The 15,744-nt window shown below is 46.3% G+C and overlaps 1 protein-coding gene across 3 annotated transcripts in view; it reads right to left on the reverse strand.

The window, feature by feature from the left end:
- Cracd (capping protein inhibiting regulator of actin dynamics) overlaps positions 1 to 15,744 on the reverse strand; it is a 138,221-nt gene that overhangs the window by 38,918 nt on the left and 83,559 nt on the right. The window contains exons 1-2 of one of the 3 annotated variants that reach the window (XM_045161534.1): positions 4,987 to 5,100; positions 1,654 to 1,675 (exon numbers count right to left, since the gene is read on the reverse strand). The exons of 1 other annotated variant lie outside the window; for it this stretch is intronic. In XM_045161534.1, the coding sequence (XP_045017469.1) occupies positions 1,654 to 1,675; positions 4,987 to 5,084 (120 nt within the window). In that variant the 5' untranslated portion in view covers positions 5,085 to 5,100. Of the gene's footprint in view, positions 1 to 1,653; positions 1,676 to 4,986; positions 5,123 to 15,744 lie in introns of those variants that run through there. One more of the 3 variants, XM_045161537.1, reaches the window with a different exon arrangement.

Here is a 15,744-nt window from a genome sequence, read left to right on the forward strand (position 1 = left end):
GATTAAAGGCATGAGGCACAACGCCCAGCATGTGAATTCCTTTTGCAAAGAAACAGCGTGTAGGTTTAAAGACGGCTGCTCTAGGAAGAAGTGTGTCCTTGACAGCTGTATTAGATGTCAAAACCCTCACCTGTACGATTTTGGTGTTTTCAAGCGAAATCTAGCTTAGAGGGAAATACTAGCTGCTAAGGACAGAGGTTTCCCTCCTAGGCCAAATAGTCTGTGGTAGAAATAATCTAAACATTTCCCTGCCAAAAATAAATAAATAAATAAATAAAAATCTCGTGCAGGCTTGGACTGGGCTACTGCTGAGTGTCAGCATCGGCTGGTGCATACCTCACAGCTAACTTGAGTCTGAGCTCAGAGACAGAAGTCAAGGTCATTGCAGCACTGATGGAACTGGGCTCAAAGCTTCCACAGCCGGCCTGAGCAGAGGCAGGTCGACAGTGCTTTCTCAGGGCCCCGACCTCGAGCCTGGAGGAGATCTGTAGACCGCCAGCCACATGCGCCCCTCCCTTACTGTTCACGTGGGGAAAGCGAGGGACGCAGAGATGAAACGACTTGGACCTTTGATTTCCCTGTGTTCCCTCCTCCATTGAAATGGTGTTCAACCTACTGGCTGTGGCCCACATGACTTATGTACGGTACAGAGTCCTCAAAAGGCACACTACTGTTTAAGTCCCTATGACTGTCCTGTATGTTAAAAATTTGTTCTCACTCTGCACATTAAAAAATATTTTATTTATTTATTTGAGAGAGAGAGAGAGAGGTAGAGAGAGAGAGAGAAAAGTTACTAGGGAATCAAACCCACGTCTTTAGGATTTGCAGGCAAGTGCCTTGACAACTGAGCCATCACTCCAGCTCTCACTGTACATTTTTATACTCAGAAAAAGGGTACTTGTTCTGGGAAAAGATTCAATAGTTTGCCACAGAAAGTTTAGCATGGAAGATTCACGTTCCTCAGGACTGGGCAAGCTGGTTTGTGAATTCCCGTTGAGTTACTCCTTAGTGGAGAGAGGCTAGCTGCTGCCATGGCTACGTGTGGACACCAGGGGGCAACCTTTCCAAGTGTAGTAACAGCCGCTTTCGTGGGTGTCCAAGGTTGCAAATCAATAGGAGGCAGTTTCTTAAGCCACTTAAAAACAGGGTAGGGCTGGAGAGATGGCTTAGCGGTTAAGGCATTTGTCTGCAGGACCTCCATAAGCCACAAGGGGGCGCATGCGTCTGGAGTTTGTTTTGCAGTGGCTGGAGGCCCTGGTGCACCCATTCTCTCTCTCCTTCTCTCTGCCCCCCCCCAATAAATAAAAATAAAAATAAAAACAAAAAAAACCCTAGGGTATTCCAGAGAAATTTCATTACAAAAGAATGTTTCAATAATGGTAACTAATCAGCTATCCAGAACATTCCCTCATGAAATAGGTTTTATCCACTGCTTTTCTTCATCAAGAGTAACACACGGGTACACAAACAAAGACAGTTCCAGACATAAAGACGCACATGCCTTGGACACAGCTAAACTGTCATTCCATGCTGGAGCCTAGGGGTCTTTTAGGCTGCTTACTAAAGCATCCACAGCAGCATAAATGTCACCATGACGGGAAAATGCAAAGCGTTCATGCAAGTTTATTAAGTGACTAAATGGCTATGACTTACCAGGAACATACTGCTTAGTCGACTGAAAAATAAAGCACAGTCTTTTGGGGGTGAGTCAGTCATATTTTAGATCACTTAAAAAAAATCACATTTGCTCTCCTCTCCACCATCCCCACTTCCCTCCTTGAAGAGCAAAGCCTTTCATGTTTTCAAAAATTATCACTAGAGATCTGAAGGGAAGCTCGCAAACTCAGGCAGCAGAAGTGAAATTAGGCAGAACACACACGAGCGGATACCGTCCTAGTGACATTTTCTTCTTCATATTAATAGAATTGTCACTTCGGGGAAGGTGATAATTGTCCATTTTGTTAGCTACGAGATCAGGTTATTTTAAAACCATTTATTCCTTTTCTGTTAAAAGAAATCACGGCCGCTTTTGTTGAGTCTCTGTATTTTTGACACTATATACTATTACATATCTTCCCATCTTAAGAAAGAGTTTTTGCGGTGGCAGCATCATATGGTATGATGTCACAGCAGGTGCCATTGAGGACAACAGGCTATCATGAACTTTTCAAAGAAGCTCTTGAAAAATTCGGCTATTTCATGGCCTGAATCCTGCACACGACTCCCGTCACAAAAGGGCTGAGATCATCCAGGGGCCCAGGGATCAAAGACTGGAAGGAGAAGGTGGACTGAGGTTGTCTCTGACTCTCCCGTCTTTCTTTTCGTGTTCTACTGGCTGGGCTAGCGGTAGGGCCGGGTGGGAATCCTCCTCTTTTTCTATTTTTTTATTTTGAGAGAGAGAGAAAATTGGCACACCAGGGCCTCAGCCCCTGTACTAGAACTCCAGACCCTTGCGCCACCTAGTGGGAATGTGCGGCCTTGCGCTGGCTTCACCTTTGTGCATCTGGCTTACGTGGGATCTAGAGTGGAACATGGGTCCTTAGGCTTTGCAGGCAAGCACCTTAACCACTAAGCCATCTCTCCAGCCCTTCTCCTCTTTTTCTTTCTCTCTTTCTCTCCCTCTTTCTTTCTTTCTTTCCTTCCTTCCTTCCTTCCTTCCTTCCTTCCTTCCTTCCTTCCTTCCTTCCTTCTTTCTTTCTTTCTTTCTTTCTTTCTTTCTTTCTTTCTCTTTTGTTTCTTGAGGTAGGGTCTCACTCTAGCTCAGGCTGACCTGGAATTCACTATGTCATCTCAGGGTGGCCTCGAACTCACGGCAATCCTCCTATCTCTGCCTCCCGAGTAAGGAGATTAAAGGTGTGTACCACCATGCCCAGCTAATTTTTTTAAAGAAGCAAGCTGTCCCTTCTCATAGGTTAGAAAAACAGGAGGTAAACCGGGCATGGTGGTGCACATATTTAATCCCAGTACTCAGGAGGCAGAGGTAAGAGGATCGCCGTGAGTTCGAGGCCACCCTGAGACTACATAGTTAATTCCAGGTCAGCCTGAGCTAGAGTGAGACCCTACCTCGAAAAATAAAAACAAAAACAAAATTAAAATAAATTTATGTGCGTGTGTGCGCGTGTGCATGTGTGCGCACGTGTGCGCATGGCGTGAGTGTGGAGGCAGGAGACAACTTTCAGATCGGCCCTCATCTTCCACCTCACAGCGCTCACTGCTTCTGGGAAAGCCTCGTGTCTCCACCTCCCATCTTGCCATAGATGCACTGGGATTCCATCACACTTCCCGCTTGTACGTGGGGCGGCGGGGTCTGAACTAATGGTTGTGTGGCAAGTGCTTTATCCCTGAGCTGTCTCTCCAGCCCCAGCTAGCTTCTTCAGAGCCTACAAATAACCTAAGAGCCTGACCAGCTGGAACCAGGAGGCTGGTTAAAAGGGCTGGAGCGATGGCTTAGCGGTTAAGCACTTGCCTGTGAAGCCTAAGGACCCCGGTTCGAGGCTCGATTCCCCAGAACCCACGTAAGCCAGATGCACCAGGGGTGGGGGGGCACATGCATTTGGAGTTCGTTTTCAGTGGCTGGAGGTCCTGGCATAACCATTCTCTTTCTCTCTCTGCCTCTTTCTCCCTGTCTGTCACTCTTAAATAAATAAGCAAAAAAATTTTTAAAAAAAGTGCTGGAGGGACAGCTTAGTAGTTAAGGCACTTGCCTGCAAACCAAGGGACCCAGGGTTGATTCCCCAGGACCCACGTAAGCCAGATGCACGAGGTGGTGCATGCTTCTGGAGTTCACTTGCAGTGGCTGGAGGCCTTGGTGTGCCTATTCTCTCCCTCTCTCTCTCTCTCTCTCTCTCTCTCTCTCAAAGACAATAACCAAATAAATAAATTTTTATTTAAAAAAAAAAAAACAAAAGTTCTGGGATGGGTAGGATGGACTGGGCTAGCTCTGAGGGCAGGACCCTGGCCCAGCCTAGTGCCGACTACAGGCATAAAGATCCCAGGCAAGGCCGGGTGTGGCTCCGGGGTGTTGATTACTTCCTCATTCGCAGAATGTTCCTTTCCAGCGACCGCGTGAGCGCCGCAGCCAGGCATGCTCGGTGGGAAGCAGAGCATCCCAGGAAAACAGCCACGTTCCTCTAAGCACAGTCCTTGATCCTATCACTAGCTTCCTGGGCCAGTTGTGCGTTTTCTTGTTCGTTTCTCACTCTTTTGTTCAGTGGTGTTGCTAGTGGTCAGATGGGGCTCTTTAGCTTCCGGGGATCCCCTTCTCCCCCACAGTACTTCCATCTCAGAAAAGTGCTTGCCTAGACACTGCTCTTAGCTGAGGGAATTTCCCCATCAATAGGGTAACCTTACATAGTCAGTCCCTCAGCGTCCTGGTTACCCTTGCTTTTGCTAGACTCCCTCTTACCTTAATCACATTTAGTAGAGGTCATTATATATATGTTTTTTTTTTTCCTGGGTGGGGAGCCACCTGCTGAGTCAATGTGAGGCAGTGAAACTATCCCCAGTGCACAGTGAACAGGAGGGGATTGGTGGGTTCCTCTGAGACAAGGTGGCAGGGAACCATGTTTACAAACACAGAAGTGGCGTCACCACTTGCTGTCCAACGGGGAGACTCGGACGGTGACAGTGAGAGGTGCAGATTCCACTGGCGGGGATTCTGGTACACCTGGAGGGGCTGAAGCTCTGGAGGCTCAGGAGCTCTTTCCCCACACGCGAGCCCTGCGGCTTCTCCTAGGTGCTTGCTCTCATGTCCAGCGAATGTGGAAACCATGGGGAGAGAGGAGAAAACCAGCCTTGCGGGAGGGTGCAGCTGTCTAGTAAGTTCTCTCGTGGGGATCAGGGAGCGTAGCATTCAAGAAGGCAAAGTTTCCCACCAGGAGAGACCCCGGAACCTCCCAACCCATCACTCCAAGACCAGCTAGGGACTTTGCCCTCCAGAGCTGGGCCCTCCTGTGCCTCTGAGCGTCCAGTCTCAAGCTGTCTTACCTGAAGAGTTTTGACTTTGCCCAGGATGCTGTCCTGTGACATTGCTTGAACTGTCTGCTCACTTTCTGCTCCCCCATCAGGGATAAAAATACTGTCATGGGAAAACGCCCGCGTTCCCACAGAACAGTTGAAGGACCTGGAATGCAAACCGCGTGCTTCATTTTATTAGGATAATAAATTTCTTTTTCTTTTTTTCTTTTTGGCAATTCAGTCTTCTGTTCTTTCTGATTCGAGGGGACTCCACCTGCATTTTGTCTTGTTCAGAAAACCCTTATGCTGCAGTAGCCCTTCCTGGTGGAGGGCAGTGTCAGTCAGTGGGCAGGGTCCCCCAGGACTGGACGAGCATGGCTTTCACACAACCTGGCTCAGAGCCACTCACTCAGACTCCAAGGCGCTTATTTATCTGTAGAGGACTTAGCGCCAAAGGCACCGTCGGACCTTTCACTGGAGGAGTCCTGCCCCTCCCCCCCCCCCGAGCAGTGGTGTCCCCACAAGTCTGGCCAGCTCCTACCTGTTATGTGACATGCAGATCGAGAGGAGGCAAGAGTTTCCTCCTGCAAACACATTGGTACGCAGCTCCAAACATTTGAAGCAAAGATTTAGTAAGAAGATGAGCATCTCGAACAGGGAGAACCAGCAGTGCTCGAGGAATTCAGAGAAAGGGGAGAAGAGATTTGTAGGGGTGCCACTCTGACGTGCTTTGTGCAGACGGAACACCTCATGGGTGCTTACAACCAAACTGTTATGGTTTGGATGATGTTGGAACCTAAGGATTTCCAGGGGGTGGAAGCTGGGTCTCTGGTATCGTGTTGGGAAGAAGTGACAAAACTGTGAAGAAGGGGCTGGACAGATGGCTTAGCAGTGAAGCGCTTGCCTGTGAAGCGTAAGGACGCCTGTTCGAGGCTCGATTCCCCAGGACCCACGTTAGCCAGATGCACAAGGGGGCGCACGCGTCTGGAGTTCGTTTGCAGAGGCTGGAGGCCCTGGCGCACCCATTCTCTCTCTCTCTGTCTCATAAATAAATAAAATATTAAAAAAATAAAACTATGGATTAAAGCCAAGGCCTTGCACGTGCTAGCAAGCATTCCACTATTTAGTACCACCCTCAGCCTTCACTTATGATGTCTCAAAGGTCCACGCATGTTGTAGCAGGATAGGATAGCATTCCTCTTTACTACTGAGTCATTGCAATTTGTTGAGGTACTCATCCATCAGTGGAATTTTGGGTTGCTTCCACCTTTTGGCTATTGGGAATAACGGTGCAATGATGATTAAAGGTCGGCGTAGTGTTACATCATAATTATGTGCAGATTCAGCCGAGAGTAAACAGGTGCACTAAAGCTTTCTTTCGCCTTGAAGACTTGATGTCACCTCCGCATATGCTGCTAAGTTAAACAGAGTCACTACTTGACAGATTAGAACAGCTGTCACAGGATGAAAGAAGGACAGGGAGGAGGAGGGGGGAGGTGGTAAGAGGGGAAAGCTTGGTGAGGAGGGGAGAAGAGAAGCCTTTGACATTTGCCTGGCATCAGGGGCAACTTTGAGATGCAGCCCTAGAAAGGCAGACCCTGGTGTTGGATGCTCTCAGCCAGCGAGCAGCAGCCCCTGGGGGGGGGAGGGGTTGGTCCATTTCTGTCCCTCCACTCAGGGGGTTCAAACCCCTGTGAACACACCCCAGCACCTATTAACTGCAGACCAGTGGCTCTGAAAGGGCTGATCAATTCTGAAGGAAGGCATCAGAGGCAATTTTGGAGTGGTGCTGAGGATCATATTCTACTTAGAAGACTTATTTTTTTAATTAGCTAATTAATTTACGAGAGAGAGAGAGAGAGAGAGAGAGAGAGAGAGAGAGAGAGAGAGAGAATGGGTGCACCAGGGCATCTAGCCACTGCAAATGAACTCCAGATGTATGCACCACCATGTGCATCTGCTTATGTGGGACCTGGAGAATTGAACCTGGGTCCTTAGGCTTTGCAGGCATGTGCCTTAACTGCTAAGCCATCTATCCAGCCCTATTTTAGAAGTAGAGAAAGAAAAAGATTCAATAGAGACAAAGAGTGCACCAGGGCCTCTGGTCAATGCAAATGAACTCTAGGTGCACACATCTGGCTTTACGTGGGTACTGGGGAATTAAACCCAGGTCATTTGGCCTTGCAGGCAAGTGTCTTGACCACTGCAGCATCTCTCTAGTCCCTGGCTTCATTAGTAATTACTGATTTTGATGCCATTTCAGATTTTCTTACTTAGGCCACTTGAGAGACCGATGGCATACGACGGTAGGCAGGGGTGGTGGTGAGGCATAGCGCCTGCTCTTGGTCATAAAAGGTGTGAACAACCCACTGGGGCCAGCCATCCAATAAAGCTAGCTTCTCTGGAAGGCCAACTCACTCGTGCCACTCTCTGGCACTCTGACTCTACTTCCCCTCAAGAGCTGGCCTGTTTTTCCTGGTGGCACCTGCTGCTCTGTCTGAGAATAAAGGATGCCATACCCTACCCAACTGGGATGCCCACACCCAGGCCAGTGCTCTACATTCATTCTTATCTGGAGAAGTAGAAAAGGAACAGAGTGTGTTTGAGTGCCTGATCCACTTGAAAGGCAGAGTAGAGAAAGAAGTGGAGAAGGACAACAAAACAGTCAGCTTGGGACTGAAAAGATGGTTTAGCAGTGAAGGTGCTTGCCTGTGAAGACCCATGTTCCACTCTCCAGATCCCACATTATCAAGACGCACAAAGGTGAGGCAAACGCAAGGTCGCACTTTCCCACTAGGTGGCGCAAGTGTCCGGAGTTCGATTGAAGTGGCTGAGGCCCTGGTGCACCAATTCTCTTTCTCCCTCTCAATTTTTTTCTCTCTCTTAGAAAAACAAACAAACAAACAAACAAACAAACAACAACAACAACAAATACAACCAGTCAGCTTGCAGCCATGAGACTGCACCCCTCATGCACTACATACTGGTGCTATGGAGGATGAGGAAGAGACAAGAGGAGCCAAGTCCTCCATGGCAAGTTTCATCATTGCGGGATACTGTTTGCAGCTGTGCGAAGGGGACGGTACAAGTCAAGATGTATTTGCTGGGGAAAAGTTCTTATTCACAAAAAATTGACATTCTGCTTTTTGTTGGCCGTGTGTGTGAGAAACTTGGTATTGTGATAGTCATCTCGTAGTCATGATGAGACAAGCCTGTGGGCCACAGAAGAGAATCTGACTAGGTCTTAAATGACATTTCTGGGCCTACCAAGTCCTTCACACTTTCTAGTACAATGAACAATGCATTTTGTGACTTTAACATTTATTTCTTTATTTGTAAGAAGAGAAAGAGAGAGGCAGACAGAAAGATACACAGAGACACAGAGAAAGAAAGAAAGAGACAGAGAGAGAGAGAGAAGGAGGGAGAATTGCACACTTGCCACTGCAGATGAACTCCACATTCATGCTCTACTTTGTACATCCAGCTTTACATGGACACAGGGGAATTGAACCTGGGCAGGGAGGCTTTGCAAGCAAGTGCCTTTAACCACTGAGCAATCTCCCCAATCCTGTTTGGTTACTTTTGACACAGTAGTTGTATTTTCTGCTAGAACTGGAACCGTCCTATCTGATTCAGCCTTCTTCCTCCTACTCTCTGCATGGGGCACATTCCAAGACCCAATAACATCATGTAACCTTGGGATGTGAGCCTGTAGAGGGAAATTCTCCCCATCTGAGAATGAAGGCTTCCCACAGCTGCCGTGAAGGCATGCCTCAGGCTAGCCCCCCTTCTCCTTCTCCTTTGTCTTTCTGGATGGCCATCATATAATTTGGGACCACAGATATTGGGTAATTGCTATGGCAATAAATAGGGAATCACTTCAAGAATAAGGAAATATAATTACAGTCCCATTTCAGCTTGTTTCCATGACAACAGGGCAATTGCAATTGATCAGCAGTTTTCTTTCTAAACAGATCCCAGAGTCTCATTCAAATGAAATGCTAATGAGAAATTAAATATCCCCACCAAACACACGAGAGTTGCTGGAAGAGACTGGAACCAAACTGTAGCTGGTGTGGCACCCTACATTCCCATCTTGGATTTTGGTATCCTCTAAAAATATGTGGGTACTCAACAGGCCACACAGTACCAAATTACCTGTCAATCACAATAGGAACAGGGCATTTCACACACATTCAAGCAAGGAGAGGAAACTATGAATCCAAGAAATAGAGCCTCCGAGCTGGAAGTTGGAGGGTTGTCTATTTGTCATTACATCACAGCACAAGAAACCCTCTCAAGCTTTGTGGGGCCTCCTTGAGCCTCCCTGATACCTGTGCCACTTCTCAGTTGCCTTATGGGAAGAAAAAAATCTCGTTATAAGCCCTCCTGCTACACTCAAAATCAATTTCATCTTGGTTTGCGCTCTGGAAATGGAACGTAAGTCATCAACAACCAACATCATTAAAAAAAATTTTTTTTGTTCATTTTTATTTATTTGTTTGAGAGTGACAGACAGAGAGAGGAAGAGGCAGGCCCTGGTGCACCAATTAGATTAATTGATTAAATTAAATATATATAATTTATGTATATATAATATATCATAAGTATATAATATATAACCAACTGCATATGTATATATATATATATATATATACATATATATGTGTATATATATATATATATATATATATATATATATATATATATATATATATATTTTGGTTTATCGAGGTAGGGTCGCACTCTAGCCCAAACTGTTCTGGAATTCATTATGCAGTCTCAGGCTGGCCTCGAATTTACAGTGATACTCCTACCTCTGCCTCTGAAGTGCTAAGATTAATGGCGTGTGCCACCATGCCTGGCTACATTTACTTTTTTTTTTTCTTTTTCGAGGTAGGGTCTCACTCTGGTCCAGGCTGACCTGGAACTAACTATGTAGTCTCAGGGTGGCCTCGAACCCATGGTGATCCTCCTACCTCTGCCTCCTGAGTGCTGGAATTAAAGGCATGCGCCACCATGCCCGGCTACTTTTTTTTGTTTGTGATAGGGTCTCACTCTGGCCCAGGCTGACCTGGAATTCTCTACGTAGTCACAGCATGGCCTTGAACTCATGGTGATCCTCTTACCTCTGCCTCCCAAGTGCTGGGATTAAAGGTGTGCACTGCCACGCCCAGCTACTTATTTTACTATTTGATACCAGGTATGTAGTCCAGGCTTCCCTCCAACTTGGCATATAACCCAGGCTGGCCTTGAGCTCACAATTCTCCTGCCTCAGCCTCTTGTGTTCTGCCATCACTCCTGGATTGTTTTGTCATTTTTAATGGGTAAGTCTGTCATTCTTTGTTAAGTCCATTCCTGAGCATTTTATTCTCCTTAAAAATATTTTATTTATTTATTTGAGAGAGAGAGAAAGGCAGCTAGAGAAAGAGAGAGAGAAAGAGGGAGAGAGAGAAAGGGGGGGGGGAAATGGGTGCACTAGATTAGCCACTGCAAACTAACTCCAGACTCATGTAACACCTTGTGCATCTAGTTTTATGTGGGTACTGGGGAACTGAACCAGGGTCCTTAGGCTTTGCAGGCAAGTGACCTAACTGCTGAGCCATCTCTCCAGCACCGCATTTTATTCTTTAAAAAAAAATATTTATCAGAGAGAGAGAGAGGAGAGAGAGAAAGAGAGAGAGAGAGAGAGAGAGGGAGAGAATGGGAACCCCAGGGCATCCAGCCACTGCAAATGAACTCCAGATGCATGCATCACCTTGTGCATCTGGCTTACGAGGGTCCTGGGGAATTGAACTGGAGTCCTTTGGCTTTGCAGACAAACATCTTAAGCACTAAGCCATCTCTCCAGCCCTGTATTTTATTCTGTTAGATGCTATTGTAAATGTTGCTTTCCTGATTGCACTTTCAGAAATAAGAGCGAAAATACTGCTCAACCTTGTTTGTAAAGTGTAATCAGTGTGTGTGTGTGTGTGTGTTTGTGTATTCCTTGGACTGATTTTTTTGAGACAGTCTCTATATATATCCTAGACTGGCCTTAAACTCATAATCCTTCTGCCTCAACCTCCCAAGTACTGGGATTCCAAGCAAGTACCACCTTAGAAAGTCCCTAGGACTTTCTACATACAGTTATGACATCTATAAATAGAAATAGTTTTACCTGTTCTTCTCTAAGATTAATGCCTTTTATTTGTTTTCCTTTTCTAACTCATTTATAAGCTACAATAAAATACAAAATAAAACAAATTACATATATAGTTATGAATAGAAAGGGCAAGAGAAGACATCCTTGCCTTATTTCTGATTTAAAGGGGGACAAATTTATTTTTAAGATTTTATTTTATTTATTTATTTGAGACAGAGACAGAGACAGAGACAGAGAGAGAGAAAGAGAGAGAGAGAGAGAGAGAGAGAGAGAGAGAGAGAGGGCGAGGATGAGTTCACCAGGGCCTCCAGCCACTGCAAAGGAACTTCAGATGTCTGCACCATCTTTTGCATCTGGCTTACAGTGGGTACTGGGGAATCAAACCTGGGTCCTTAGGTTTTGCAGGCAAATGCCTTACCCATCAAGCCATCTCTCGGCTAATGTCCTTATTGGAGAGGTTTGCGTGCCCTCCCTCAGGTACTCCAAGTCCTGCCCTTTGTTTTGAGCCAGCTCAAGGTCTCCAGAACCCTTTCTTGACTCTTCCGGTCCCAGCATGAGCACATGCGCACTGGAGGCCCTTCAGTTCTTACAGGTATGGGATGTTCAGGAGAAACTAGGACTAAACTAGGAACAAGGGGAATCTCCATAAATAGCAAAGCCTTGTGCAGGCAGCAGCAAACAGCCGACGAGTGAGCCTGGTGATCCATGAGAGACACGGCAGCTCAGAGCTCTGTCATTAGCTCCTTTATAATACTGCGACCATGAATACACTTAGAAAGCATAGCTGCCCTGTGTGGTAGCATCAATCCCAGCACTCGGGAGGCGGAGGTAGGAGGATTGCCGTGAGTTCGAAGCCGCCCTGAGACTCCATAGTGAATTCCAGGTCGGCCTGGGCTAGAGCGAGACCCTACCTTGAAAAAGAAAAGAATGTACAGCTTGGGCTAGAGAAATGGCTCAGTGGTCAAGGCGCTTGCCTGCAATGCTTGAAGGCCTGGGTTCGATTCCCCAGCATCCATGTAAAGCAAGATGCACAAAGTGGCGCATGCCTGTGGGGTATGCAGCAGCAAGAGGCCCCGGTGCTCCCGTTCTCTTTCTTGGTCTCTCTCCCACTTCGTCTTTTTCTCCGTGTTGGCAAATAAATATAAAGAAAGAAAGCACAACTTCCTGCTTGCATTGTTGCTCGGGAACTTACCAGATCTATGACCTTGAGCAAATCACTCCAGCCTCAGTTTTCTGACCTTCGAACTGAGGATAATAAGGCGAATCTTAGAGAGCTGTGGCATTACTGCGAGCGAGCTTACCTCGCAAATACATAGGAGCAGCCCCGCAAAGCCCTGTAACATCCTCGGTCAAGAGCCCCACTGGGGGCTGGAGAGATGGCTTAGCGGTTAAGCACTTGCCTGTGAAGCCTAAGGACACTGGTTCGAGGCTCGATTCCCCAGGACCCATGTAAGCCAGATACACAAGGGGGCGCACATGTCTGGAGTTCGTTTGCAGAGGCTGGAAGCCCTGGCGCGCCCATTCTCTCTCTCTCCCTCTATCTGTCTTTCTCTCTATGTCTGTCGCTCTCAAATAAATTAATTAAAAAAAAAAGAGCCCCACTGGGTGGGGAGATGGCTCAGTTGATAAGGGTAAAGCACGAAGGCCTGAGTTTGATCTCCAGAACTCACATAAAACAGCCAAGTGTGGGGGCTCAGGTTTATAAACCCTGTGCTGGGCGTGGTGGTAGGGGGCGGAGGTGAATCCTGGGGCTTACTGACCAGCTAGTCTAGCTACTTGGCCAACTTCAGGCCAGTGGATCCTGAGGAACGACACCCAAGGTGCTGTCCTCTGGCCCCACCTGCCTGTGTACACGTGTGTATATGCACCTGCACACACGTGCGCCTGTGTACACATGGGCACACACCTGCATGCAGAAACATTAAAAGTATTTTTTAAAAGAATCCTATTTAACAGTTCCCCAGGAGTTTGAAAATCTTTGTACCTTTCATAGTTCTCTTTCTCCCTTCCCTTCCCGCCCCTCTTCTGTCCCTCTCTCTTAAAGAAATTTTTGGTATTTTAAAAAATTTTATTTATTTATTTATTTATTTATTTATTTATTTATTTATTTATTTAAGAGTGACAGACACACACACACACACACACACAGAGAGAGAGAGAGAGAGAGAGAGAGAGAGAGAGAGAATGGGTGCACCAGGGCCTCCAGCCACTGCAAACAAACTCCAGATGCATGCACCCCCTTGTGCATCTGGCTTACGTAAGTACTGGGGAATCAAGCCTCGAAGTGGGTCCTTAGGCTTCACAGGCAAGCACTTAACCACTAAGCCATCTCTACAGCCCCCCCACTTTTTTTGGGTATTTTTAATTTATTTAGTTCAAAGAAAAGAGAGAGAGAATGGGTGTACGAGAGCCTCCAGCCACTGTAAATGATCTCTAGACACCATCTTGTGCATCTGGCTTACGTGGGTCCGGGGAGCCAAACCTGGGTCCTTTGGCTTTGCAGGCAAGTGTCTTAACTGCTAAGCCGCCTCTCCAGCTCCTCCCCTCCCCCTTGAAACAGGGTCTTGCTGTGCAGTCTTATCTGTGGCTTGGTACTCACTACATAGCTCACACTAGCCTCTAACTCACAGCAATCCTCCTGCTTCAGCCTCTCACCGGCTAGGATTACAAGTGTGTGCGACCATGCCTGCCTGACATGTGATGTTCATTTAACATCTTTTGGAAACATAGTATTAGTCACATTTGATTAACAAACGAAGTCCCATTAAGCTGTCAAAACCTGACCCTGTCTGATTGCTTTACTTTCTCTGAGGCATGGATAATTTAGAATCAGCAGTCAAGGAGACACGAAGGCTTGTTACACAAAGAAAGAGAAGATGTTATAAAATCCCCAAGGAAATGGAAAATCTCAGGCAACTGGAACATATCAATGAGGAGTTATTCCTGGTTATGGAGATATTTCTAGAATAGAATTACTTGGAGTTCAACCTGTTAAAGGTCCACAACTTTAAATATTTTTATGTATTATGTATTTTATGTATTATTTCAGAGACAGAGAGAGAGACAGAGACAGAGAGAGAGAGAGAATGAGAGAATGGGTGTGCCAGGGCCTCCAGCCACTGCAAACAAACTCCAGATACATTGCCACCTAGTGCATCTGCCTTACATGGGTACCGGAGAATTGAACTTTGGTCCTTTGGCTTTGCAGGCAAGCACCTTAACCACTAGCCCAAGCTCAGCAACTTTAAAGGCCGGATGAATCTAAGTCCAGTGAATACACCCTACCCTGTGGACCCCAGCCCTGTGCGCACACGCTCACTCAGCCTCCTCGCTTTCAGCTAGTATTGAGGAGCTTCTCCCTCACACTGGGCTTGAATCCGCCTCCTTGGGCCTAGAATGAGCTCCTGTTAATGGAATTTCGGGTTTTGGGTTTCAGGGGAAGCTTTCCATCTTGGTGACAGCAAAATCAATCATTATACAGCATAAAGTAATTTGTCTGTCAATTAAGCAGTAAACTGGAAACAAGAATTGTGGGAAGTCACATGTTTCACCTTCTCCATTTACATACTGGGTAGAGAATCAGAAGTTTTACTACCTTGCAAGCCAAACATGTGATGTTTACAACTGTTGCTTTCCTAAGGGAAAAGAGAAACACTTTTGATTTTAAGGCAAGGCCTTGCTATTGAGCCCTGGCTGGGCTGGACCCACGCAGCACACTTGTTTGGTCTCGAACATTTAGGAACCTTCTTGCCTTTGCTGGAGTTATAGGCATGTGTGTCACCATGCCCAGCTTATATTCTTAAATTATTTCCATTTTAATTTAATTTAATTAATTTATTATTTTTTTCAAGGTAGGGTTTCACTCTAGTCCAGGCTGACCTGGAATTCTCTATGTATTCTCAGGGTGGCCTCGAACACATGGCAATCCTCCTACCTCTGCCTCCTGAGTACTGGGATTAAAGGCGTGCGCCAGCACGCACGGCTCTATTTTAATTTTAAAGAGAGAGATTTTTAAAAATTTATAGGCCCAAATTTATCTTTTCAGCTTCCTTATTAATGAAACAAGTTTTTTCTTTTGTTTTCTTTTCAAGGGAGGGTCTCACTCTAGCCCAGGCTGACCTGGAACTCACTCTACAGGCCTAGTCTGGTCTTGAACTCTTGGTGATCCTCCTGCCTCTGCCTCCCCAGTGCTGGGAGTAAAGATGTATGTCACCATGCCTGGCCGAAGACAAGTTTTTCGTATAAGCAAATGTTTAATTAAAATATAGCACATCTTAAAAATGTAGGTTCTGGGCTGGAGAGATGGCTTAGCGGTTAAGCACTTGCCTGTGAAGCCTAAGGACCCCGGTTCGAGGCTCGATTCCCCAGGACCCACTTTAGCCAGATGCACAAGGGGGCGCACACGTCTGGAGTTCATTTGCAGTAGCTGGAGGCCCTGACACGCCCATTCTCTCTCTATCTGCCTCTTTCTCTCTCTGTCTGTCACTCTCAAATAAATAAATAAATAACTTAAAAAAATGTAGGCTCCTATATGAGTCAATGATGAGAACAGGTGGCTTTACCTACGTTTTTATAGAAGGGTAGCTACATGAGGTAATGTGGAATTTTCCAAGGTTTCTCAAAACTAAAAGGACTTTCAGTTT

The sequence above is a fragment of the Jaculus jaculus genome, chromosome 11, assembly GCF_020740685.1.
Source record: "Jaculus jaculus isolate mJacJac1 chromosome 11, mJacJac1.mat.Y.cur, whole genome shotgun sequence".
Lineage (NCBI taxonomy): Eukaryota > Metazoa > Chordata > Mammalia > Rodentia > Dipodidae > Jaculus > Jaculus jaculus.